Source organism: Cynara cardunculus (genome assembly GCF_001531365.2).
Source record: "Cynara cardunculus var. scolymus isolate 2C chromosome LG 1, CcrdV1, whole genome shotgun sequence".
Classification (NCBI taxonomy): Eukaryota; Viridiplantae; Streptophyta; class Magnoliopsida; order Asterales; family Asteraceae; genus Cynara; species Cynara cardunculus.
In genome coordinates this window covers 3,344,680-3,371,245 of record NC_037528.1, presented here as the reverse complement: position 1 = coordinate 3,371,245, position 26,566 = coordinate 3,344,680, and the positions used below count along the sequence as shown (strand labels likewise).

The 26,566-nt window shown below is 34.8% G+C and overlaps 3 protein-coding genes across 5 annotated transcripts; 1 reads left to right on the top strand and 2 right to left on the bottom strand.

Annotated features, from left to right (window-relative positions):
* Positions 1 to 1,994: 1,994 nt before the first annotated feature.
* LOC112518310 (50S ribosomal protein L11, chloroplastic) lies at positions 1,995 to 4,905 on the bottom strand. The gene is made up of 4 exons (XM_025125963.1): positions 4,629 to 4,905; positions 4,380 to 4,552; positions 4,217 to 4,280; positions 1,995 to 2,337 (listed from the first exon to the last, which is right to left on the bottom strand). Exons 1-4 carry the CDS (start codon positions 4,861 to 4,863, stop codon positions 2,129 to 2,131), a joined length of 681 nt encoding a protein of 226 aa, XP_024981731.1. The 5' UTR covers positions 4,864 to 4,905; the 3' UTR covers positions 1,995 to 2,128.
* Positions 4,906 to 8,845: 3,940 nt separating this feature from the next.
* On the top strand, positions 8,846 to 20,030 carry LOC112509629 (UTP--glucose-1-phosphate uridylyltransferase 3, chloroplastic). Of its 3 annotated transcripts, none has more exons than XM_025114700.1 (17): positions 8,846 to 9,573; positions 10,071 to 10,254; positions 10,341 to 10,490; positions 10,632 to 10,793; positions 10,880 to 11,052; positions 11,165 to 11,231; positions 12,526 to 12,692; positions 14,575 to 14,733; positions 16,556 to 16,647; positions 16,746 to 16,840; positions 17,462 to 17,539; positions 17,618 to 17,713; positions 18,066 to 18,101; positions 18,185 to 18,273; positions 18,367 to 18,529; positions 18,898 to 18,958; positions 19,568 to 20,030. In XM_025114700.1, the coding sequence occupies exons 1-17, from the start codon at positions 8,897 to 8,899 to the stop codon at positions 19,678 to 19,680; spliced, it is 2,562 nt and encodes an 853-aa protein (XP_024970468.1). In that variant the 5' UTR covers positions 8,846 to 8,896; the 3' UTR covers positions 19,681 to 20,030. The 3 variants fall into 3 exon arrangements, with proteins under 3 accessions (XP_024970468.1, XP_024970459.1, XP_024970475.1); XM_025114691.1 differs by having other exon boundaries at positions 18,027 to 18,101; XM_025114707.1 differs by lacking the exon at positions 10,632 to 10,793 and having other exon boundaries at positions 18,027 to 18,101.
* Positions 20,031 to 20,540: 510 nt separating this feature from the next.
* LOC112509646 (U-box domain-containing protein 1-like) lies at positions 20,541 to 23,247 on the bottom strand. Its single transcript, XM_025114718.1, has one exon. The coding sequence runs from the start codon at positions 23,245 to 23,247 to the stop codon at positions 21,163 to 21,165; it is 2,085 nt and encodes a 694-aa protein (XP_024970486.1). The 3' UTR covers positions 20,541 to 21,162.
* Positions 23,248 to 26,566: the final 3,319 nt, after the last annotated feature.

Here is a 26,566-nt window from a genome sequence, read left to right as displayed (position 1 = left end):
CACATTTCTCTCTCTCTCTCTCTCTCTCTCTCTCTCTATATATATATATATATATATATATATATATACTAGAAGGGTACTCGTGCAATACATCGAGACACATTTCCATTTCAATGTTTCGTTTTATTTTATCCATGTCGATATAATACAATTTTATGTGGTTTTGAGAAAACGATAATGTTTTTATTTTTGAATAAAATATAAATTTGAAAATATCATATAAAATTTGCAAAAAATATATCAATATTAGTATCAAATTATCTAATTAAAAGTTCTTATTTGTTTATTTTTTTTAATTCAAATTTTTTATATAATTTAATTTAGGTTTAGTAATATATTTTTATAAAGATAATAATTAAGTATTCTGTTAGAACTCAATAATTATCCTAATTATATTTTAGATTTTTTATATTTTAAAATGAGATGTTTATTCTCTATTTAATTATGTTTATCCGCAGTTAGTTACACGAATTCAAACATAGAGCTTTAATAAGTTATACTTATATACAATTTACTTGTAATCTTGAATTTTAAGTAATATGCATTAACAAACAGTACTTTATGCATAAAAAATGTTTTTAAGATTTTTTGTCAAATGTTTTATAATATAGTGTGTATATATATATATATATATATATATAATTTCATGTTTATATATCTGATTAGTTAAAGGTGTGGTGCAATTTTGATGGCAATATACTGGATCAAGAATATTAATTAGGTTTTTTCTCTGCACTTTGTGTTAATTTTATTTTCATATTGTCAGCGTTTTGTGTGTAATTAAACAATTGGTTCTTCCCCTCTATATTTTATTCATTTACATATGATTTTGAAAAATAAATATACCGTAAAATTTGCAATAAAATAAAATAAAATTAATGTGACAAGGAAAAAACAATTTTTTTGTTACCGGTTTTCCTGGTCGAACTCTAGAATTAGTCGAGATGTGTACAAACTGTCTCGTCACCCACTGCTAAAAAAAATTGTGTACAAAATCATTTGAATCCATACCTCAGTAATTGAGTACTATTCAAGAAAAATCTTTCATCAAATATGGTTTTCCAAGTCTTTTTTTAAAATAAAAAAGAAAATACTTATTAAAACACGTTCTATCTTCCGACCAGACTTATATCTTTTTCAAATTCAATTGACGGTAATTGTTACTCCGAAGCTAGATTGGATGCCCCAAACACTTTCGTATTTATCGGTATCATGTGATTTTTGGTCGCTAAAGTTTCAGCAATAAACATTTTGCCATTAAGGGGCCTTTATGGCATAATCAGTCTCTCCTTTTCAGTCGAGTGGCGATCTCTCCTCTATCGCCTTCTTAATAAAGGCGAGCTATTCTATTGTTTACTCATCTTGTTTAATCTTGGATCTCTTTTTATTCGACAAGAGTTATCACCTTTACTTATCTTATCAAATGGATTGTTGGTAAGGGTATTTTACACGATAAGTGCTTACTGGGTAAGAGTTTTATCTCTTATAGGGTAAGATTCTTAAACCTTGCTACGCCTCTTATTAGGTAAGATTCTCGGTCATTGCATGCTCATCTGGTAAATGCTTACCTGGTGAGCGTTTAAAGTCGCAACATTACAAACCAGTGTGATTTTTGAAGTATGTAATATTTATATACGACAAAACAAACACACTCCTCATAGTTAGTAAGGCTTGAACCTTGACCTGCAAAGAGGTTGGAATCCACCCTCAATCCGGATACTATTAGGCCACTAGCGCTTTCGTAACCAACGTGATCTTTTAGCTGCAGGAGATTCCTTCGCTAAGATCCACCAGTCACGAAGAGCAATTCTTTGGCAGTATTTATCTTTTTTTAAGTATAAAATAGTTATATACAGAAATGAACTCACGCACATTGCTCGTCTTTAGTGAGTGGTGAAGTTTGAACCCTTGACCTCCTAGAAGGCTAAGTTCTACCGGTAACCCGGATACGGATACTGATAGTCCAAAGTCCCTTTTGGTTTTGGTAGTATATCTTAGTGGATAAACATCTCTATATTCATGCCAAAGGGTGAAACTTACAGAAATAAGGTAGCAAATACAATCATATTTGCATTCCAGATATTCCTACAGTACTCAAAAATGAATCAACATATCAAGAAGAAGAAAACTAGAGGACTTGCTTGACTTTGGGAGTAAGAATTGGAGGATCGACGTCAATGCCCATATTAGCAGCCGTTCCTGCTATGATTCTCATTGCTGATTCAATGGTCGTGCAGTTCAAATCTGGCATTTTTTCTGTTGCAATTCCTCGTAACTGGTCAATCGTAACTTTTCCCACCTTTTCCCTCTGTGGATCCTTGGAACCTTTATCCACTCCTGAAAGATTTAGTAATTAATCATGAGAATATGAAATGGACACACATAAATTACCAGTCCTGAAGCAAGATGAAACAGTTGTATGGTCGAAGTGAAATAAAAATGTGATTGTGGGCTTTGTTTACATAAATTAAGGTGAAATATGAAGATGGAACCCACAAATGGGGGTGCCTTGGCTGGGTTGAGAGCATTTGAATAATCCAACCCCAACCACTTCAGCCCAGAAAATTCGAACCTGATCAAAACCTTTTTAATATATAACCCGACCCAAGCTGTTCCATTGGGTTGGGTTGGGTTGGGTTGAGTTTAGTTGGTTGAATAAACTTTTAAAAAAATGGTTGTATTAGAATTTAAAACCTAAGCAAGAAAACCAAATATTAGCGGCTAGTACTTGACCGTCCAAATTATTGCAAAAATAATCAAATATAAAGTTTAAACATTACAAACTTCTTTGAATTGCATTGGGTACATGAATCAAGAATGACGGTTTTGGACCTCTCGGGGGGAGACATGATTTGGATTTTGGACTTAGTCCGTCAGGTTAAACAGGTTGGGTTGGGTTGGGTTAATTTGGGGCGGACTGTTGGTGATTTGTATCACTAATATCATTTAAGTGTAATGGGATTAATTTGTTGACCAATGTAATCATGATAAATATCGAACAAGTAAGGAAGGTGCGGAGTGCACACTTGTTTGAGTTTATTTTGATTTAGGGGAGAAGCCCCTAAACGACGGGGGTCCGGGGGTAGCGCCCCCGGTGGCGGGGTCTAAGGGGGGCAGCCCCTGGCTGGCGTCAGCTTGGAAATTTTTTATTCGGGTAATATTGCTTTGTGGAAAATGCATCAGAAATCCGAATTTTAGATTTTAAACCCGGTTTTTAAACCCGGTTTAGGGTGCAAAAAACTGCCCTTTTTTGACAGTTTTCGCACTTTTCAATTTTCGATTTGGTCATTTTTCGTCTAGAGAGAGGTACACAGATTCATAACATTTTGGATTCGAAGTTATGTCAATCACTAAATTTTATCCGATTGAGATTTCGATTGTACCGTCGAAATACTTCAATCTGAAAGTGATAAACGACTTTCAGTGGATTCCAAGCAAAGTTTTTCCAACACGGACCCCAACCCAACCATCTTGTTTGTAGATTAGTTACCAATCAGGATCCAGGTCGAGTTGGTCGGCCAATTTCAAGGGTTGGGTGGTCGGGTTTATGTGCAGCCCTACCCACAAAATGGAACTTAAAGTGTATTAAAAGCATGCAACCTGGATTTCTGGATAGATTTGAATTTGATTTGTCTCCCAATAGTCTTTATACACTTATTCATCATCAACTAATTCAAGCAAGCATTTGATTTGCAGAGTCATAATAACCAACTTCCAAGACCCTATCACTTCATTTCTCTAGGCCCAAGCTCTTGGTTGCATGATCATGGTCTTGGTACAACTCAAATCTTTAGAACGTGGAGTAAGGCTTTTGTAACACTAAAGAGAAATCTTGGTGCATTGTTTATCTAGTCCTCGTATGTTTGCACTATAGAATCAGCCTCAATTTGGCAACCATAGGGCTAAGTGAAGCCATCTCTAGTCAATTTGGTGATTTGGGTTGCCAATAGTTGGCCATTGTTAGTCTCTAATATTCTAATCAGTATACACTAACGTTGGATAATCCCTAAACAGTTCTTAGATTTATGTGAAGTTTAACCATTCGAATTACAGAGTGAATGCATAAACAACTAATAACGATTTGATTTTGGAGATCCACAGCTACTACTAATTAGTCATAAAAACTAATAACAGCACCACAAGCTAGAGAAGATAGATGATATTTGTAGATTTATAATCAGGTACCAAATTGAACCCTAATTTGAAAACATAATACCTGCAGCTTTAAGGAGCAGAACTGAAGCAGGAGGTGTCTTCAACACGAATGTGAAACTTTTGTCCTGCAAATTCAAACAACCACACAATGCTTACAAAAACAGAAAACAAGAAATTTAGAAAACCCTAAAGGGGAAAGTGAAAGAAAGGAGATAAAAACTAACATCATAAACAGTGATTTCAACGGGGATAATATAACCGGCTTTGTCAGCAGTCCTGGCATTGTAGTCCTTACAGAAAGCCATAATGTTTACTCCCTTAGAACCCAACGCCGGACCAACAGGTGGCGCCGGTGTGGCCTTCCCTGCTTCTAACGCCAGCTTTATAATTCCAGTCACTGTACAAACACAAACACAAACACATTACATCTTAATTTGTATTTAAAACTGTGAATTAATGAAGCGACAGAGTACCTTTCTTGGCTTTGCCACCGGGTTTTGGAGGAGCCATGGCGATGACTGTAAGAGGCCTGGGGGTTGAAGAACATAGTTGCTTGTTATTGCAGCGGAATTGCAGAGATACGTTTGAATTGGATGATAGGGGGATTGAGGAAGGGGATGATAGGAAGGAAGAGGAGAGATTGGAGGTGTGATTTTGCTTGGAAAGATGAGAAGAAATTGGGTGATATGTGGATAGAGAAGACGCCATTTCTGATCTCTGAGAGTTTGGTATGAAGATTAGATAGATTGAAGGTGCGTATATTACCTTATCTCGCCAATGTTGGCATGGACTTTACCACTTTTGGCCCAACTTCTTACATCCCCACAACAAGCCCGAGATTAACGTTATTTTTCTCGTTCGATTTTTACGAGTATAACCATATATATTTATTCTTTTAGCAAAATAATAATCCAACATCATCTAAAAACAACTAGAATAATATTCGCAATGCAATGAGACATATCTTGATTTTAATGTTCTATTTTATTATTTGTCTATATCGATGTTATAATACGATTATGTGTTTTTAAGAAAACAATAATGATTTTATTTTTGAATAAAATATAAATTTGAAGATATCATAAAACTTTGGAAATAAAATATCAATGTTAATATTAAATCAATTATTTAAAAGTTCTCTCATTTTTTATGTAATTTCTTTAATTTATTTTTTTATTATAATTTAATTTAAGTTTAATAACGAAATAATTTATTTTTGGTTTAATAATATAAATTTTATAAATATAATAATTAAGTATATTGTTAGAACTCAATGATTATCCTAATTATATTTTAGATTTTTTATATTTAAAATGAGATATTTATCTTGTATTTGATTATGTTTATCTGCAGTTAGTTACACGAATTCAGACATGGAGCTTTAATAAGTTGTACTTACACACAATTTACTTGCAATCTTGAGTTTTAAATAATATGCATTAATAAACAGTATTTTACGCATAAAAAGTGGTTTTTAAGAGTTTTTGTCAAATGCTTTATAATATAGTATAAATATAGTGTATCTTGTTTTTTGGAAGGCCATTTTAGGTTTTGTACAGACTCCAGATTATATAAGCGTCAGCATCAATAAATTCAATAACCACAATTGTTTGGATGTTTGTAACCAATTTCAGGTCAGATAAGATATCTCACCACGTTTTCTTGGTGTTATCCCACTACGTCACAACCCTTATGGATTAACATATTTTTGTTTTGTTTCTGATTATTATAAAACGAAACATCTATCATTAATAAGGTTGAGTTCCGGTGAGAATGAATGATATGATGAGAAGATATTTTCACTCAATTCCAAATGAAGATAGACATTAATGAGATGCATTGAATTCTCGTATGATCTTTTGTCACCATTCTATAAATCTAATTATTTATTGGTTAACAATTATTACGTAACTATTTTTTGTATATTCATTTATTGCTTTTAGACATGTTTTTCATACCTATTTATAGGGACGCCGTCATACCTTGTATTAACTGGTATGAAGTTTTGAACTACGTTTTTTTTGGTTGAGCCTAATACTTAAATAATGTTTCATAAACGTAAGCTAGTTACGTAAATAATACATGTTTTGATTAACATAAATAAGCTAGTTCATTGAAACACTAGTTAGAATAATTTGTGAAAAGCTTGTTATCATTTTTCGGATCATAACATTTATTAATATTAATTATAAATGAACATCATTACTAATAATTAAATAAAAATTAATTGTTCCTAACATTAATTGATAGTAATTAATATTAGTTGAAAATTATTGATTAAGTTCAATTATATATTAATTTTTAATTATTTAGAATTATTATTAATTTTTTTTAGTTATTATTAAATATATTTAATTATCATAAAACAAATCCAACAATTCTAATAATATTTATGTAAGTTATATAAGGATTGAATTATACTTATTTTGTTTCATAGATAACAAAATTTTGTTAAATGATTTGAATAAAATATTTAGTTTTAATTATTTATTATTTTTGAAAATCACTAATTAATTATGATGTACGAGGTTGATTAATTTTAATTTTATTTATATTATATATAATGGTTATTCAAAACTATAAATTAATTAAAAATTTGTTTTAACAAATCCAAAACTTATAATATAAAAAAATCAATTTAACATTCTTTTACATGCTATTTTTGGCAATATTTTATAAAATATTGTAATTCATTAATTTTTCAAAATGTCATTCTTGGTAATTTTACATGTCTGTCCATTACTTTTGAACAAACATAATTTGTTGTTAGTTTATCAGTCATCAATTACATTATCAACTAAATTACCAAACATAATCTAAAATTGATACTTATATAAGATAACCTACCGTCATTGAATTTTTTACCGATTAAACTTAGAGACCGTTTACCCAAATGCTTACCCGGTAAGTACTTACCGATAGAAGTCTAACACCATAATTTATGTTGATTCATAAGATTTTAGTAAGTCAAAACATATCAAATACAACAATGTACTTGGTAAGCGTTTACTTGAGTAAGAGTCGTCATCTTTACTTACCGGGTAAAACTCTTCATCATTCTTATTGTTCTTACCCGATAAGATTATTGGTCATTTTCATGTTCATTCGATAAGAAAATTTATTTAATAAACACTTACCAAGTAAATGTTTAGTAAACGATCATTTATATGAAATATTTATGTGAGTATGAATATCATTTTAGTTTTAAACAACAAATAACATCCACGTAGGCAAAAGATTTAAAAGGGTATCCCCAATTTCTTGTTATAAGTTTTTCTATTTTCATAAACTATTCAAATTTAATTTTTTCTATTTGAGGGTAGTTCACATATTTTAGGTGAACACGATGAGAATTCAGCAGTGGGTGTATAAGGGGTTTGTTATTTAGTATAATAAGTACCGTAAATTTTACTCGATTGAGGTATAGTAAGGACTGAAAATATTATCTAGTAATTGGGAAAAAATCACTCCTTTATGGTAAGTGTTTATCGGGTAAAAGATTTTTACTGGTAATCCATTTTAATGTTCGAAAATGTTACATGATAAGATAAGTAGAGAAACATAACTCTGCTTGTAAGCGCTTACTTGTTAAGCGTTTGGTAAATGACCCCTCTAAGAAGACTCTTGTCCGATTAACATTTACCAACACCCAATTTTAATGGTTGAAATATTATCCGATAAGATAAATAAAATATAGTAACTTTTATCGATAAATATTTACCAAATCAAATAAGTCACAATATTAAAATCATATAATAATTACTACAACGTGCTATCACGGAAACCATAACTCGTTTATCACAAAGTTTCTAGAAGTCAACCTGATTTTTTAGTAGTTGGACGAAATTATAGCAATAAATAAATAAAGACAAATATTTATATTACTTTATAAATCAGATTTATTAAAAGTCTTAAAAACAATTTTTAATGCATAAGCTACTATACATTTATGTACAAAGTCATAAAATATCTTAATCTACAATTAAAATAACACATAGTACAAGATACTAATGCACATTATTACATTTTCTTTTCATGCTTCCAAGATACCTTTGACACATTTCACTCATGCCTTAACCCTCTTATACCTCTATGACTTCTCCTCATTCTCAAGTTGAGATTCAAACTGATATTCATCACGAGTGATTAAAAGTTATCTCATTCATCTTAAATTCAACTGCTCTAGAACTCTCGTTCCCTATCTCTTGATTATTTGCTTTTGATGTAAATCAAATACATTTGTGAAGTCGTTTAAATATGTTGAATTTTAAATATATTGGATTTTAAACTGTCATACAATTTTTTTATCGATAGACTGTAATTGGAACCATAACTCTTATTTATTCAAATTGTATTAATATGTAAAGACCAAGTGCAACTTATATCATCGTTAAATCTTATCTAATAAGACCAATGAAACTTTAAAACCATTAAAATTCATGACTCCCACCGTATTGCACGGATACACAACTAGTTAAATTATATAAAAAAATTAATTCCTTTTATAAAAAAATAGAGACGTTAGATGAAAAGATTTGGTTTTAAAATATCGGATTCTGGTGATAGAGTTTGTTAGGCGGTGTGCAAATAGAAATCTCCGCAAACAAACACTTCCCGGTTCCCACCCTTGTTTTGTCTTTGCCACTCTCATTGGTATATGCTCCCAGAATCTCCTCTTATCCCACCCAACTCCCATCTGTCTGTAACAAACCCCCCCTTCTGAAACTCACGCACAAAATCCATGGCGCCACCAACAACTTCCTTACTCCACCACAGCGGCATCTACTTCACATTCTCGGCGCGTGAATCACACTCTCTCTTCTTCAACTCTCACAAGTCCCTCCGCCCTTCCTCTAACAAACTTCCTCTCACTTCTCTCTCTTCACAACCGTCGTTGCCGTCGGGACGCCGGAGAACACTCGTCTCCACCGTACCGGTTGAGTATGTGCCTCCAGTGCCGGATTTTGATTTTGGCAATGAACTCGCGCGCCTCCGTATTCTACGTTCCAGGCTATCCACTTCCAAAAGTTTGCGAGATAAAATCCACGTGGTTGATTCTGATGCGAAAGTGAAGCGATTTTTTAGGAGAGGTCATCATAAAAACGGATTTGCTAGGGTTTTGGAGAAACTAAAGTTGGATGACTACGAGTTGTTTTTGCTTAAATGCACTGTCGCCGCGGGTCAAGAGCATGTTTTAGGGCCGGGTTATGATACGGATTCGGATTTTAATGGTGATTTCGAGTCCGCTAGAGGTTCGTTAAAGACCGCGTTGTATACTTTGGTGGAAATTATTGAAAAATGGGAGGGGAATGATGATCGAGAGATTCATGAGGAGGTTGACGGTGTAGCGTTGAGATCGTTATTAAAAACTCTTCGAGACGTTGAAGAGTTCTATGATTGTATTGGAGGGATTATTGGGTTAGTTCTGTTCTTTTTCCACATATTTTCGTAGCAATTATTGTATTTTAATTTAGGTTGATATTAACTCACACTTATCACCTGATTTCAGGGGTCGATTATTGTTATGTTTTTCTCATTCGATTTTGAGAAAATTTATCTGATCATAGTATGACTTGTAAGATAGGCTGGTGGTGATAACAAAGTTGTAGGTAGTTCAAGATGAGAACACTGACTTCTATACAAAAACTGAAGTTAACTTGGTATCACCTCATGGATCATTATTGTATTTAACTCGATTCAGTAAAAGTTTGGAAGATAATTATGAATTTGGAAGTCCGATTCTTGGAAAATCAACTTCTTTTTATAGGCATCCTCAAGTTCTGTTAATATTATTCACACATAGAGTGCTGTTCCATAATTCTTGTAGCATATGATGCTTATTTTAAATGCTCTCTTTGTAAACAGAACTTCGGTTAATTCTTTGGACCATATACTCATCATTGCATTTCTTGCAGATACCAGCTAACGATTTTAGAGATTCTTTCTCAGTCTGTACATGGAGAGAAGAATATTAATTTTCAGCACATAAATAACTCTAACTCAATGGGATGCCAGCTTTTAGAAATACATCCTCCTAGTGTACTTGATCTTTCTCAAGACACTGAATATGCGGCTCAGGCCGCTTTATGGGGAATTGAGGTAAGATGAGATTTTGTGTTGTTTGTTATTTCATAAGATACCAGGAGACAGTATCACGAGATTTAGGTATTTTAATTTGAATTTAGGGTTTACCGCACCTTGGAGAGATTTATCCTCTTGGAGGCTCTGCTGACAGGCTTGGATTAGTGGACACAGTCACAGGTGAATGTCTACCTGCAGCCATGCTTCCTTATTGTGGCAGAACCTTGTTGGAAGGTCTTATAAGAGATCTTCAGGTAGAATCTCTTTCTATATTTGTCTTCTTTTAATCGTGGTTAAGATTGTGCCATCTATTATTGGGCAGAAATTTGACCACTTTAATTTGATTTACACACTATCAATGACACTTATTTTATCACAACTTTCCAAACTTCAAGGCTAGGGAGTTCTTATATTTCAAATTATATGGAGAGCAATGCATAACTCCCATTGCAATTATGACAAGTTCGGCCAAGAACAACCATGAACATATCACGTTGCTGTGTGAAAGATCCAAATGGTTTGGAAGAGATCGATCAAGTTTCCAACTCTTTGAACAGGTCTTATAAGTAGAATGTTGATTTTCTACATGGCTTTTAGGCCATATATAGACAGTACTTAGTTTGTTATTCATCGTGTTTGCCAGCCACTCGTCCCAGCTATTAGCGCTGAAGATGGCCAGTGGTTAGTGAAGGGACAGTTCGTGCCTGTCTGCAAACCTGGTGGTCATGGTGTGATATGGAAACTTGCTTATGACAAAGGCATTTTTCAATGGTTTCATGACCATAGAAGAAAAGGTGCAACTGTTCGACAAGTCAGGTTTGTCCAAGTTAGTTATCCAAATATGTGCTTGTTTCATATGGCTGGATATGACAAGGTTGTGGATCTAGATTTTGTATCTTATGTAATGTTAACAGATTTACTTTTGCAGTAATGTTGTAGCTGCTACAGACATGACTCTCTTGGCCTTGGCAGGGATTGGTCTGCATGAAGGGAAGGTAACATTTCCATCTGGGCCTCACATAATTGGTTACTTAAAAAGCCTGCTCAAATTGCCACAGAAAGAGAACGGAGCAGAATTGCATGCATGATGGTGGATGTTTCCTACTATAACGGCACTTGAATTAGTCTCCATGTTTGTTTTAATTCATATGTTGATAGAAAGTTGTTTTTTGTGATCTTCATAAATATATGCTAAAGACATAATATTCTCTCTCTCTGCCTACCTAGGAATATGATAATTGAAAACCTCACTTTTCAGCATCCTCCAAATTTTTTCACCTTGATTACTAGATCTTTTCTTGCTACTTATACATATGGTGCAAGTTAGTCAACATTTATCATGTTCACATCTATGTAACAAATATTTGTACCACATCTACAATTTTCCCACATAATGTTATTCTAGATTGATCATGTGACCAACCTACTTGCATATCTGAGCTTGTGGTCAATATGTAACGAATGGGATGCTATTATAAAGATCGACTTAGCATGTATTTATACAATGCTATGTTTTCAATCTTGATTAAAGAAAGTGCTATTTTCATGCTTAGAACAAATATAAAAGATAGTTTATCTAGATATAATGCAGTCAACTGGCTTTTTTAATTAGGTGACACCTTTTTTAGATATAAAACTGGATGGCACTGTCATAGTGGACAGTATTCAGGAATGGAGGAAATACATGCATCTATTTGGGGTTGCTTTCTAGGGAATGGTAGATATAGTTCAAAGTTTAAACTAAACATAGGAGAAACAAATATTATTCAAATGCATCTGATGGGGAATTTGTGTGGAAATCAACTGCTAGCTCAACATGTTCAATACATTTGCCAATGGGGGGACACAAGTTCTTGTTTTGTGTGTGGTTAAATGCATATGGCTTATTGCACATCAACAATAATTTCAATGTGACTATCACACCTATCTGAAGTTGTACCCACCACCCATGGCAGAACTGTTGGTACTTCCAATCGTGATTTACAAGGGGGATAGGTTGGCCAGTTAAACTTTCCAGGAGGCAATATAATCTTCTCAAAAATTTGACAAGTGGGTCTGTGGGTAAAAAATATGGTAAAATAAACTGAGAAAAGGAAGACTTCTACAAACATAATCAGCCATAAGGAAAATATTATCTTGTAATCATGCTCTGTGAAATCTAACATTTCAGCTCTAGAAAGCAGCTCCATGTTTTGCCCTTCACATGGATTGACATTGTTAGGAGAGACTGCTAATCATTGTTATGTAAGTTACATAAATAATTTTTATTACTAACTAATAATTTTTCAGAAGCTTGGTTTCGCATCATGCAAACGAAACTCTGGTGCTACAGAAGGCATAAATGTGTTGATTGAGAAAGGCAAGCCTGATGGGACATGGACATATGGCGTGTCATGCATTGAGTATACCGAGTTTGACAAATTCGGAATTGCTGATGGATCTCCTTCTCCTAATAGGTACTATTTGAAACCTTCTATGGAACTTTAGGGAAGCCAAGAAAGATTATTGATAAGCTAACCATCTTAAACTTAGGTAGATACATTGTATATTTGTACCTTGTACCAAACTGAAATTGAACGAGTCTTTCAACAACTAGAGGGTTATCATTGAGATACTCGGTTGAAACACTAACAGAATGCTTATTGGCATCTTTTTCCGATTTGATGTGCATATAATCCTTTATACCTTGTCTAGGATCTAAACTACGTTGGGCATCTGGCTTGAAATCAGAGTGTACATGACTGCAAGATACTATGGCTATTCATCACTATAAGAATTTGATCTTTATTATAAGTAGAAGCTTTTGTAGAGTCTTAAATGGATTTTTAATACAGTAATAGTAGCAATGTGCTATAAAGTGCAATGTGAATATATATCCTCTCTGGGATAGGCAATAAGGCAAAGGTATGGGTCTTAGGGAAATGTACAATGAAGGAACTAGATAATAAATGATCAAACTAAAAAATTCATCTATGGACTAACACTGAAATTGCATGGATTGCTCCTTAAAAATAAGTTACAAGGTCAATCACCAATTAGTCAAAAAGCGCTAGTTTTTAGTCCCTAACTTCCACAACTTCAGACCAATCTTGTATTAAATTATTTATTAATGTTATGTATATATAAAGCTTCAAAAGGATACAGACGCTGTCATAGCTCACCTTTATTGCTGATGCTGCCTCAACCAACACTGGGGAGCCAACGTCCCACCATTCTGACCTGCCATATTTTAAAATCCGTTATTGCATGTTACCTAATCCCCTTTTTACCACCTATAGTGGTGATGGTTTGTTGGTGATGTTGGTGTTGGGTAGAGGTATGGGAGGGGTGATGATGTTGGTATTACGTGGAAGGTGGTGGTGTTTAGAGGTGGGTGGGTCATGGTGGTGTTGGAAGATGAGGATGATTCTTGAATTTAGAAGAAAATATAAGAATAGGAGGAAATTACAATATCCCATCCCTTAATTTATTGAAATCATCATCAATTAATCCTTTAGTTAATGGAGACATTCCAATAGCATTGGAGTGAGGGATGGAAATTTAAATAATAGTAGAAAGAGGAAATTACAAAATCCGTCTCTTAAGTATTGAAATTATCAATTTGCCTTTCACTTGATGAAAATGGCCAATGGCATTAGAGCAAGGGATAGAAATTGTGCATTTTTTTGACATTATCTCGTATTTTAATGCTAAAGGACCCATGCAGTTTCAGTGTTGGCCCAGGGATACTTTATTTGATTTGTTCGGAAATTCTGGTCTTGCACAGTCATATATGCCTATTAGTAAGGCCCTACATTATGGAACTTGAGAAAAAGTAAATAGGTCTTTTACTTCTGCCCTAGACCTTACTGCTACAACTTTCCACTGATCAAGCATTCCTGTTGCTTAACAAACATGGTTTCTATTATATCAAATTTGCAATATCTACGTGCTAGCTAATGTTTTCTTTGCAATTTGATGTTGTTTTATTCATTCTGGATAAAATGTGCTTTTTGCACTCCCCCCAGAGCATTTCCATGATACATACCAGATCTTTACTGCTTGAATATTTTTTGATTTTGTGGTACGTCAACCTTTTTCTAAATTATTTTCTTTTTATTATCGTTGCTATTTGCAGTCTAAGATATGACCACTTTTGGATTTATCATGATATCCCTCTGAAATATGAAATGAGTGTTCTGCCCATCTGTAAAGATTACGATCTTATGTTTAGCATGTGAAATTCTGTATGGTTTGTCCATTAAAGGTTCACCATTATTTTCTTAAATTATTGTCTAGAAGTTTTGTAGGCAGAAGATTTTTGTCATATACTCCAATTAACCATGGTCATTTGTTAAGTTTGCAGACAGAGTTCCCAGCAAATACAAATATTCTTTATGTGGACTTGTCTGCTGCAGAGCTTATTGGATCAAGCAAGGATGAGACGAGTTTACCAGGCTTGGTGCTGAATGTGAAAAAATCGATCAACTATGTAGACCACTTCGGGGTCCAACATGGGTACATTTCCTACTCTAGGGACCGTTCAGTTTTACAGCATGTTTAGTTAGCAGTTATATGCTGTTCCAACTCTTATATTTAATTTATCAAGAAAATTGTGGGGCTCTAAGATGCCAAACATTCTAGTCAAAGGGTGCTACATACTTTTAGCGTTAATATATACCAAGAATGTACAAGAAGATGTGTATGCAAATCTAATATCTATGATTGCTATGCTAGACTGATGATCTTCCCTTAACATGTGACGAAGCATCTGATAATGTTTACAATTTGAGAGGCAAAACTAAAATCATTTTCCAGAAGTAGTCGGTGTTACCCTGTACTTTTTAAAAATTTGACAGCACTAGAAAAATCAAGTCAAAGTTGATAACTGTATTTAACTAAGCTTTCACGTGTGTTTGTGCTTTCATTGTTTTAGAATTTTTTTAGAATGGTGGAAATCTTGAAAACCAATGATTTCTTATTTTATTTCAGTTCATTGTTGCTTACAAAAGGTTAAATTTTGGCATTTGATGTATTTTATTTCCTAGTAACTATTAAACTTGTTAGTTGTTAGGCATGTTCGTGCTTCCAATTTTGGATGCGCTTATTGATGTTCATATTTGATGCATAATGCTGTAAAGTTCAAACGTGCAGCATAGCATGAGCTTATACATCTTATCTGTATCTATCATCTATGTTTGTGAACACAAAAAATCCAGATTTTGGCAATTTCGGCTTCTGAGTAACGGGGATAAGATTGCATATTGATGTTCTGTATGCACTTGGTTACGCAAGAATCCTCTTTTTCTATAACATAACTTAATTGAGGTTTCTTCAGAACATTCATTCAGCCACTAGATCCTACTTGTATAACTAAAAGCTGATGCTTTGGTTCTGATGAAATGAGAGCAAGAAAATTTCATGGAAACAGTACATAATGATGGCATCACCAAATAATAAGTTGGAAGTGCTAAAAAATCCTTCTCAGTTAAGAACCTATAGAAGAACGATATAGCTACATCTTTGTAAAGTTAACATACTATTTCTTTCTGTAAAGTCAAGAAAGCCAAGTGAATCATTCGAGAATTAGCGTTTGATAAAACATTGGCACAATTCTAGGCTCTTACCTGCATTTGAAGAAGTTAATTCACTATACATATAAACATAATGACCATTTCTGTAAATCAATAAATTTCCTTAACATAGTAGGATATGAATCTAACTTTGTTTGTACCAATACCGTGGCCTTTTAAGCAATGTATCTTTGTACTATTAGTAGCATTGATATGATATTGATTCTTCTCTTCTTATTGCTCTCTACACTGTCTGCTGGAGAAAAGGTGCATGTTGTGTTGAAGTGTTGTTCTCTTGACAATCCCTGGAGACAGATGTCATTATCATACAGTCATCCAACTCATACCGACTGTTGACGTATGGGGAGGCATGTTTATTTATCCCTTCATCTACACTCTCTTTTGAGTCTGCCTATTGGTCAAGGTGTCTTATTTGATTCATTTCACGGGCAATCATACTTTTTATAGTACCTATATGTGGAAAGGACCATTCGTACATCATAGGATGTCAGCACTCATAAAAATACATGGACTAGTTTCATAGATACTTCTTTTGGTTGGAAACTTGGAATTAAACTGCGGAGTCCAAATCTGAATGAGAATACTTGCCAAATAGATTTTGTTATTTGTGATTGCCCAGTCCAAAACTGACTGGGAAAAGACTTGCCAAGTAGAATTCGTACGTGGAACTGCATAATTGTGATTTTCTGTTTTAATGTCGCAATTAGTAAAACATCATGACAAATTCTAATTTTTTTTCTGGGCAGTGTTCCAGGTGGGCGCTTGGAATGCACAATGCAAAATATTGCTGATAATTTTGTAAATAGTTTTTCCTCTCAATGTTTTGAAGGTGTAGAAGGTAGTATGCAATTTTTCTTCTATCACTCATCATGAATTTTATCCCTTTTTTGCAAGTCTCTTGTATTAAAGAAGTCTATCCGATAAACATAATTGCAGAAATGCTAGATACCTTCATCGTCTATAATCACCGAAGGAAGGTCACATCGTCTGCCAAGAAGAAAAGAAAGCCTGATGATATGTCCTTGCATCAGGTCAATTTCTCTATTTTCATTTACGAGGAATTTAAATGAGAATTCTGTTGTGATGTAACATTGGATTTCTTACGTAATTTTTTTTTTGTGGCTGTGACAACCGCATGTGTGCTCTACTGATGTGCTATAGCTTATTCGCTTTTATTTTTGCTCTGAGGTTTAATGTGTTTGCTTCTATTTCTTAATTTTCATCTTGAAAGTTGAAAATCTCTGATCATGTTTACAAGCTGGTAAACTATCAATGGATGGCCTAAAGATAAAGCAAAAGAAAATGGGAAGGATAGAGAAAAGGAAGGGAGAAACTGGAAAACTTATATTATTAAGTGGAAATAGCACTCCAGCATTCATTGGAGAAAAGTTTAACAGGACATATTTGACGTGGCAGATGAGATATTTCAATTACTTTGATAGAGTAATTTTACCTATTGGATCTTAAAGCTAAGTGTTGATAATCAGGGAGTTGATCTTTTGAATTCCGGAATTGTAATTGATCTCTTGATCCTTAAGGCCAATAACTTGGATTGTTAGATTCCTTGTGAATTGTGCATGTGCAGACATTATGGGGTTTACTTTCTATCTTGTAGACCTGCTAATCAGGTACTTTAAACTATGTGTTTGCAGACTCCAGATGGTGCGCTACTTGACATAATACGAAATGCTTATGATCTTCTTTCATATTGTGACATCACACTCCCCAAGGTACTGTATCCTCACTTTATCCTGGTAGCATTATTGTTTAACATCAAAATTTCATATACGAGAAGCTGTGTTGTGCAGATTGAAAGTAATGATAAATATGCTGAATCTGGACCACCATATCTCATCCTTCTTCATCCTGCTCTAGGCCCTCTCTGGGAAGTCACTAGACAAAAGGTAAGCTTATATTTTACCTACGATATTGAAACTGTGTAACATAGTTCCGTTTGATTATCCTAGGAGCATCCTTAACAAATTTGAAGATGAACAAGTCATCAAAAATGTTAGATAGAAACATCAGAGAACTGAAATCTGGATGCGTCCTTTACAACTGTAAATCAATACTTTTATTATTTTATCCCTGAATCATAAAGTTGATGAATAACCGAAGCCTCCCCTCTCAACCCTCGCTGAACTGAGGATCTTTGGTTCACCGAGGGCAACACCTCTACTATTACTCACTTTTTTCTTGTCTTGTGTACTTTTCAAGTTTCATGGAGGTTCAATATCTGAAGGTTCTGAATTACAGATTGAGGTTTCTGAATTCTTATGGAGAAATGTTCAGGTCAAACCCGTTCACCCAATACACTCGGGCGACAGACGTTCAGAATATTTTTCTCAATACTGAACTTGTTCTTTTTATCTCAGCTTGATGGGAGTTTGATGATTGTTGCTGAAAATGTCATGGGGTCTCAGATTGACAAAAACCATGAGTCCATACTACAATATGGTTACAGGTAGTGTACGGTAATAGCACTTCACTAATAAGTAAAAGAAAGTTGAGTGTTGTTAGGAGACGTTGTGCTGAAATATGACGTCTACTCATGTAGGTGTGCACGGTGCAAGTTGGAGAATGTAAAAATACGAAATAAAGGAATAGACTGGAATTCGGATAAAAATTTATATTGGAAGCATGATGTTCAGCGGCTTGAGGCACTAAAAGTCGTGCTGCATGGAAATGCTGAATTTGAAGCTGTTGATGTTAACCTTGAGGTTAGATTTGCAGGAAACTGACTTGTGATGTAAGAGTAGGTTACCATTTGAATGGATCTCTAGCTTATGGAAAGCTAGACTAAGCAATAAAGTACCTCGTATTTTTCCCTCCGCCTCGATCCTCCAGCAGATTTTGCTAGCCAACAATTGTTCGCTGTATTTGATCCAAAGAGCATATCTGTTGGCCAAAGGATGATGCTTACCTGAAGGCGTCTTAAGCCAAACTTGCATCAAGTGATTGGAAGAGGGTTGACAATGATTAGACAGTTGCTTTTTTCTTCTCATTTAGTTAATATCTCGATTTGCTTTAAGAGTCCGATTCATATCCTCATGATCAAATACTTGCTCTTTTTCTGTCCTTGATGCAGGGAAATCATGTGTTTGAAGTCCCAGATGGTTACAAGATGATGGTCACATCTGGAAATTCAGGTTTTCTAGAAAAGTTAATTTAAGTTTTGTGGCATCAATATCTTAATCTGTATAGTATTCAAACAGCATATGCCTTTTTACTGCTTCCCATGGGGCATCCATTTATCTATAAGATACACTTCATTCATATGCATTATTCTCTTCCATCCCTATGGTGTCTCATTAGAATGCGGTTGTTTAACAACCATGAAAATTTACTATGACATATATGCTTCCTATTCTCAGAAAAATGGGCATTTACTTATGTCACACTTAATCTTGAACACAAAATCACTTTTTTTTTTTTGGTATTTTCATGTTGAGATGCCAAAAAGCTTTCCTGAATCTTACTTTCTATTATCTAAATATGTTGTAGTATTGGAACTTCATTCTGGTTATGTGAAAGAAAATATAGCTTTCATTGTCTTCTTAATTTGAATTGGAGAAAACTTATTTGTTTGTCACTTGACTGAAGAGACTATGGATTCATTATTATTTCTGATATAAGAAATCTCTGCTTATCTATGGTGTGCGTTTGTTCATAGAATAGTTTTGTGGAATAAATTTTTCAGCCGTTTGTACAAGAAGCATCTATATATCCTACTTACTCCATTCAAACTTTTGGTTCAGGTTTATCTGTACATTTAAATCCTATTAGAAAGGAATTTATGGATAGTGGGAGCTGGGTCTGGAAGTACATCTTAAAGGGCAAACATATTCAATTGGAATTGGTGGAGTTCTAGAGGACTCATGAGATTGTTTACCTTTTGAGAATCATCGTTCACAGAAGAACCTAATCCTTGTACCTGCATGGTTGAACAGAAGTTAAACCCCCCTTCACCCAATTATCCTTGTAATAGTATATGCACTATGAATCTAGTATGACCAGTAGGGTCTCCTGTTCTTTTCTTGTAAGTTATTGTAAATTAAATGTAAAAGCTGTTACGGGTATTTCAAAGTCAAGTTATTGGTTGGCAATTCTTGATTGTCACATTAGTCTCTGTGAAATACAGTTATTTGAAGGTCTGGGGTTTTGTGCCCATTGATTGTAACCTGTTAGTTCTACCATAGTCTAATACATGTTCTGTTATATATCTGATACTTCTTTGCTCGTTTCTGATTATTATCATCTAGATTATTAGTTGTCATTTATAATCTAGGGTACTTGTATTTTTGAATTTCCACTGGTATCATGGATCAGAAGAAAGACTTGCACACATAAATATGTGGTATGAACAAGACCTGGGCTTACTACCTCGAACTAAGAGGCATTCTAGATACTCAGAACAGCTTGAAGGATAACATGCAACAGCACAGCGAGTATGGACCTGGTACAAATCATGGGGGTTCTTGGATGCTATCTATCAACTTATGTGTAAAGGTTGTCATATTATTATCATATAAAATCAACGTTTGAGTAATCCTCTTGCTCCAACTTGTGAATATTTGGACCTCATTTCACATTTGTGCTTGTAAATTCTGTATAGTATATGACAATTCAGGGTTTGCACCTCTGATTGAAACCTGTTATTGCTGTCTGTCTTTTACAGGTTTCTGCACTATCATGTTGGATACTTTGTATGTTAGGTAATTCTTCTCATTGTTCGCTTATTGAGTAAGTTGTGTATTTATAGTTTTCATTTTTTGCCAATATCATGCATCATGTAAGATTGTGGTGCGGACAAAATATTATAAGCTAACGACCTCTCATGAAGAGGCTTCATGTGACAACAGTTTGCAGTGTATCATTGGGTTACATTGTGCTGTTTATCATAACTTTCTATATGTGTACGGATTTGGCTACCCCTAATTCTTGTTATTTGTATATGACTTGCTTTTCATTTTTATGATCTTGGTCTGCTTTTTAGTTCCAGCTCTTGTTTACCTTATTGGTTCACGGTGGACACTATTCCAGCAAACATCAATGTGGAGGTTTTTTCTTAGCAAACAACGGTGTGTTACATAGTTATTCCTATTGCTGGATAATCTTTGATTTGCATTCCTCCATGAAGTACATGCATAAGAATATCTAAAGACTGAAGGGATCTATGTGTAAATAGGAGTTGTTTTTGTTTACCTAATGCAGCTTGGGTTATGAAGGGTAAAACAACTTATGCATTGAAAGAGGGTTGAATTACATGAACAGATAAAACAACATTTTCATTTATGTCATCTCCATGAATTTACATTTTTAATTTGCAATCAATCAATCTCTGTGTGTGTTTTTATTCGACAGGATTCCGAGAATGTGAGCAGCATCTGTTGAGCAATCTAAGCAGAGCATCAGCCTTTCTTTGAGCTTTCATAGATCCATCAGCAGCCAAGCTTTGAAGAGATGGTATGCTCCTTGGATTCATCAATAGTCTTCTAGCAACTTCATCACCACCATCTTTACAGAGCCCCAATAGGAGGGTTATTGAATTCTCCTTTCCCTTTGGCGATCCAAACCTTAAAAGATCAATGAGAATTGGAACCAAAACTTTACACTTCCTTATTTCTTCAAGTCCTTCAGAACACCCCAATAGCAGAGCAAGCACTGCCAATGCGTCATCAGTGATTCCAGCCTTATCATCCATCAACAAATCAATTAGAAGAGGTACTGCCCCTGAAAGGACAACATTGATTTTATTTACACTATAAAGTGCAAGATTAAACAATGCTGTTGCAGCATCTCTTTTTCCCGCCGTAGTTCCATCTTTTAATAGCCCAACCAAAGATGGAATAGCTTTTGGACGACTACCAATAATCACTTTATAATCATGAATTATCGATAAGCTGAATATTGTTGCTGCTGCATTTTCTCTGGCCTCCATTGTTTTACCTGAACCCAGTACATCTACTATGCTGTCTATTGCTCCTGCAGCCACTATTAACACCTTGTTGTTTTCAAATATGGAAAGGTTTAGAAGTGTTGTGACTGCATTCTCCTGTATTCTTGGATCATGTGATGAAAGTAAGGTTACCAAAAATGGAATTGCTCCCGCCTCTGAAATTATCCTCCGGTTGTCCATCCCAGTTTTGGCTAGTAGTCTCAACTCATATGCTGCTTGCCTCTGGATATCAAGTGATCCCATTGCTAACTTTCCCACCAAGAATTCTGCTGTCATTTTCACAGCATCCATGGCAGCTTTTGTGGCGGAAATGTAATCAAGCGCCTTTTCAGGTAGCTTCCTCTTGATACTAGGGCTTCTTTCAAGATGAGATGATGAAGAACTTGATGTTGCAGGATCAGTTATGGGTATGTTGTTTTCTTGGCAAAATTGGTGGATCAAGCTTTTCAGTGCATAGTTTGGAATGAGGGCCATGTGAATTAGCCTCTGTCCACTTTTCGGACATGTATGGTGCCCGGAGTTAATCCACTGTGCAATTGAGACCCGATCATATGTGTGCCCGGATGCTACTATCACTGGATCCCGCATTAAGTCAAGCGAAATTGGGCAACGATATTCATCTGGAATGTTGATGACCATTGATCGAGTAGATGAATAATGATGCTGTTGGGAATTTTGACCCATACACTGCCTTGTGTCATCCTCTTGGGCTGTTTTATGATCTTCTTTGCTGAAAACCATGGATTTCGACAAAGAAACAAGTGAAATAAGATTGTTGATATTGGAAACAACGATGAGCCCCCCTGTTCCTGCTTGCTTCTCTGCTTCAGCCTCGAGCTTTGAAATCTCTTCTTCATAATCAAGAGGGGTTCTCAATCCAATTTGAGTCATAATCACCTTGAGTTTCTCAAAGTCAATGATGCCTTTACTCTTGCTGCCTTTACCGGCACAGCTACTAGCCATCATCACTTGAAGAAGTTCCTCACTTCTCTGAATCTCTCGAGAATCAACCAACAAATCAACTCGTTTGACTTGCTTGTGAAGAAGCTCCACTTGCTCTCTGGTGTCTGCGGCTATCTTCAACAAGCTGAGAGGTAAGATATCTAATGCTCTACTCATTTCTTTCACAATCACATAAAACTGATTTGAAATGCTCTCTGCTCGAACAAGGTTCCATAGACAGCTACCTTCTTTACATGCTTGTATCAATGATTTCACCCTCCGAATCACCGAATAAAGTTCAGTGAGACACAAGATGGAAGAAGGTGGAAGTTGACTGTTTGTTTCTTGAATCTCTTCAAACAGCGATGAAAGAAGTTTGATCCTTCTTATCATTGTTGAAACATTCTTGGTTTGTGTACTAGGAATCTTTTCCATGGTTGTCACTTCATTAGAGATTTGGATCAGTGATTCTAACAAGGAACCAGTTGGAAGAAAGCCTGAAGAAACCATCAGAGGAGGAGGCAGAGTTACATCCATGGTGTTTTTCTCTTCTTTTCATGATCAATGGTTTCAGAGGGTTTTAGATTGCATGAATACATAAATCTAAAAATAAATGAATTTTTTAATATAATTTGTCTGCTTCTATTTGTACTATTAATATAGATGACAAGAAGATTGAAGGCAGGAGAAGAAAACAGGAGTCTAGGCTGCTGCCACTTGGAGAATTTGCAGGCCTTTCTGGTTAGTCCTACAATAACCTTATTCCTTCCCAAATTTTATATTAAATTTTTAATTCATAAGAGCGATGTCAAAGCTTGATTAGCTGGTTTCATATCCTTGTGCTTTCTTTCAAGTATCTTTCAACCCTCTTATTACTAGTTAAATATCTTATTCTACCATGTTCAATGCGTTAGTATTTGTACCTTGTCCATAAACTGTAGTACAAGCATATACTGCAGAGAGATCTAGGAACTTGATTTTAACTTGAGCCCCGTAATCGTCTTATGTTAGGAGGAGCACTGCATTAACATGAGTTTAGATTGGATGATTATGTCCTTAGCATTTAGGATTAGTACAAGACTCGGTAATCCAAATCTATCACACACCAATTGCAAGTATAGGAACCAGTCCAAGGGATTCTACTTGATAATCTTCAACTTAAGTTGAAGGATTCAGCATCACCTAATTATTAAGTTTCTATTTTTAGTAAGTGAAAGGAAATATAGTTCTTTAGTTTTGTATAAATAACTAATTAGGTGCGTTGACTTGGGGTACCACTTGGGGAGATTGGCAGTTTCTTTTTGGGCTATTAGCTGTTGAAATCAACATCAACAAATCTTTTCTCTATATTCTTGAGATCTATTTCTATTGTTATCTAATAACCTAACTTGGCTTTATAAAAATGGCAAGATTAACGCTTGTATGTGATTGGCAGTTTCTATTGGTTAAATGTTCAGAAAGTACTCTTTAATGACCGAGGAAAAAAATTATAGAAATCGTGTACACCAAAACTAGAAGCAGCAATAATTTATATAAAAAATGATGAGAATAGGGTAAGTAGGTTGAAATTTTGGCAAACGACTTGGTTTACATAAACAGAGGAAACGACAATGAAGCCTGATATTGGGCTTGGTAAGACAATGGTTTAAAAACAAATAAGATGCACCATTTTTATTTAGTTAGACTAGGATGGGAGGTCCTTCTCATGCATGTATATTATAGACTTGTGTATTTGGTGGTAAGGAAAAAGTCTTGTTGAATGATGTTTTGGAAGCTCCGACTGACAAAAAGGATGATAAACCTTGACCTTGTCGTTGGTCTACTTGTCCATCAACTTCAGAGACACGGAATCAAAGCCGTGTTTTTGTATTTGGTGGTTCATGCAGTTTATATGTACTTTCATGTGAAACAAGTATTAAAAAATAAATCTACTTGTAAATTTCTTGGACATGGCGGCTTTAGGTATTTCCGAGAACCTGACTTCTAATAGGAACTATTGGAGACGGAAGACTTAGGTAGCAGGGTCATGGCGGGTCCGTAGCTAGCGTTTTGGCAGGAGGAAGGTATTGGTGAGGTACTGGGTGGATTGGACTAGGATGTGTTATTCTGTACCCTTAACTAGTTCGTCAGTTCTTTTTTTTAGTTTTTTCCTCTTCTTTTCCTTCGGCTTTTGTCTCTCTCTCTCTTCATAAGCCTGGGGTTTTCAATCTTCACAAAAAGAGCCGCTTAACTTTTTTAGGGTAGAGGTCATGCTTGCGTACATCTTACCTAGGGGTGTAAATGAGTCGAGCTTTTAACGAGCTACTCGAGCTCGAAATTAATAATTATCGAGCTCAAGTCGATCTTGAACACAAGTAATTTAACGAGTCAAGCTCCATAACACCAATGTTCAACTCGACTCCTTCGAAACCTGATTGAACTTTACGAGTGAGCTGAGCCATTTGAGCATACACTTTTTTTATTCAAACATATTTATATGTTCACAAATTATATAATCAAAATATAAAAATCATCGAACTTGAGTAAATAAACGAGCTAATTGAGAATTCGAGCTCGAGCTCAAACTTTGAAAAAATATTCGAGTTCGAGCCCAATTTGAAAAAGTTAATCGAGCTCGAGTCGAGCTCTAGCAGACAAGCCTAATATTATTTTTTCGAGCAAAGCTCGAATAACTTGCGGCTCAACTCGACACGGCTTGTTTACACCCCTTTATTCTTACCTTCCCTAGACCTCATTGAAAGTGGGACATAACTAGCATACAAATGGTGGGGGATGGGCCCCCATTAAAAAAAATCTTAATTGCTCAATTTTTCCTTTAACTTTCTACCAAGTCTCTCCCAGTAATTTATGGTTGATGCCTCACCAACAAAAAGAATTACCTTGAAATCAACCAAAAAAAGAAAAAAATATATCTCAAAATCAACAACAAAACCAGAAGAAGTCCCTTGTAATGGACAAAAAACTTGAAAATCTTTCGGAATCAACCAAAAAACATCAAAAATCCTTTGAAACGATGGAATTAAGCTAAAACACATTGGACAACTTTACGGGATTTTAATCTACCTTAAAAGTGTTTTCACTAGGCAAAAATCTTGGATCCACCATTGGTTGAGCTAATAGACCATGAAAACATCTTTATGGCTGTGACTAGGTTAGGAATGGCAACGGGCCGGGTATTGGTATCTCCGTCCCCGAAACTGATAACTAAAACCGTCCCCGTAACCGTCCCGATCCCCGTCGGGGATCTTATTGGGGATCTTCATCGGGTCCCCGCGGTTTCCCCTATCCCCATTGGGGAACCCGTTAAGAGTAAACATCATCTTCTTCACCGTTGGTTATAACCGAACCCGAAACCAAAACCCGAACCCGATCTGAAAAAAATTACAATATACTAATTTTCACAATTAAAAGTAAATTACAATTTTTTTTAAAGATGTAAGTTTAAATGTCTCAAATATAATCGAATCATTACAAACAATGTAATAGATTATATTATAAAACTAAACAAAAAATCAAACATCATACAACTAAAATAACGATTTTAAACAAATAAATTAGACTTTTTCATGAGCTTTATTTGGGTTGTTGAGATAAAGTGGATAAAAATCTTTTAAAATTTAATGTTATTATTTTCTTTTAATGATATATATATATAAATTAAAATTAATATATATATATATATATATATTGGGCCAGGCCGGTGATCACCATCCCCGCCCCTGTTCCCGTCCCCGTCCCCGTTAAAATCCCGGAATTTGTCCCCACCCGTCTCCGATAAGATGTCCTCGAACCCGGCCCGAAAGTTTCAGTTTTCACCATCGGTTTCGGTTTTTTTTTTTTTTTTTTTTTTTTTTTT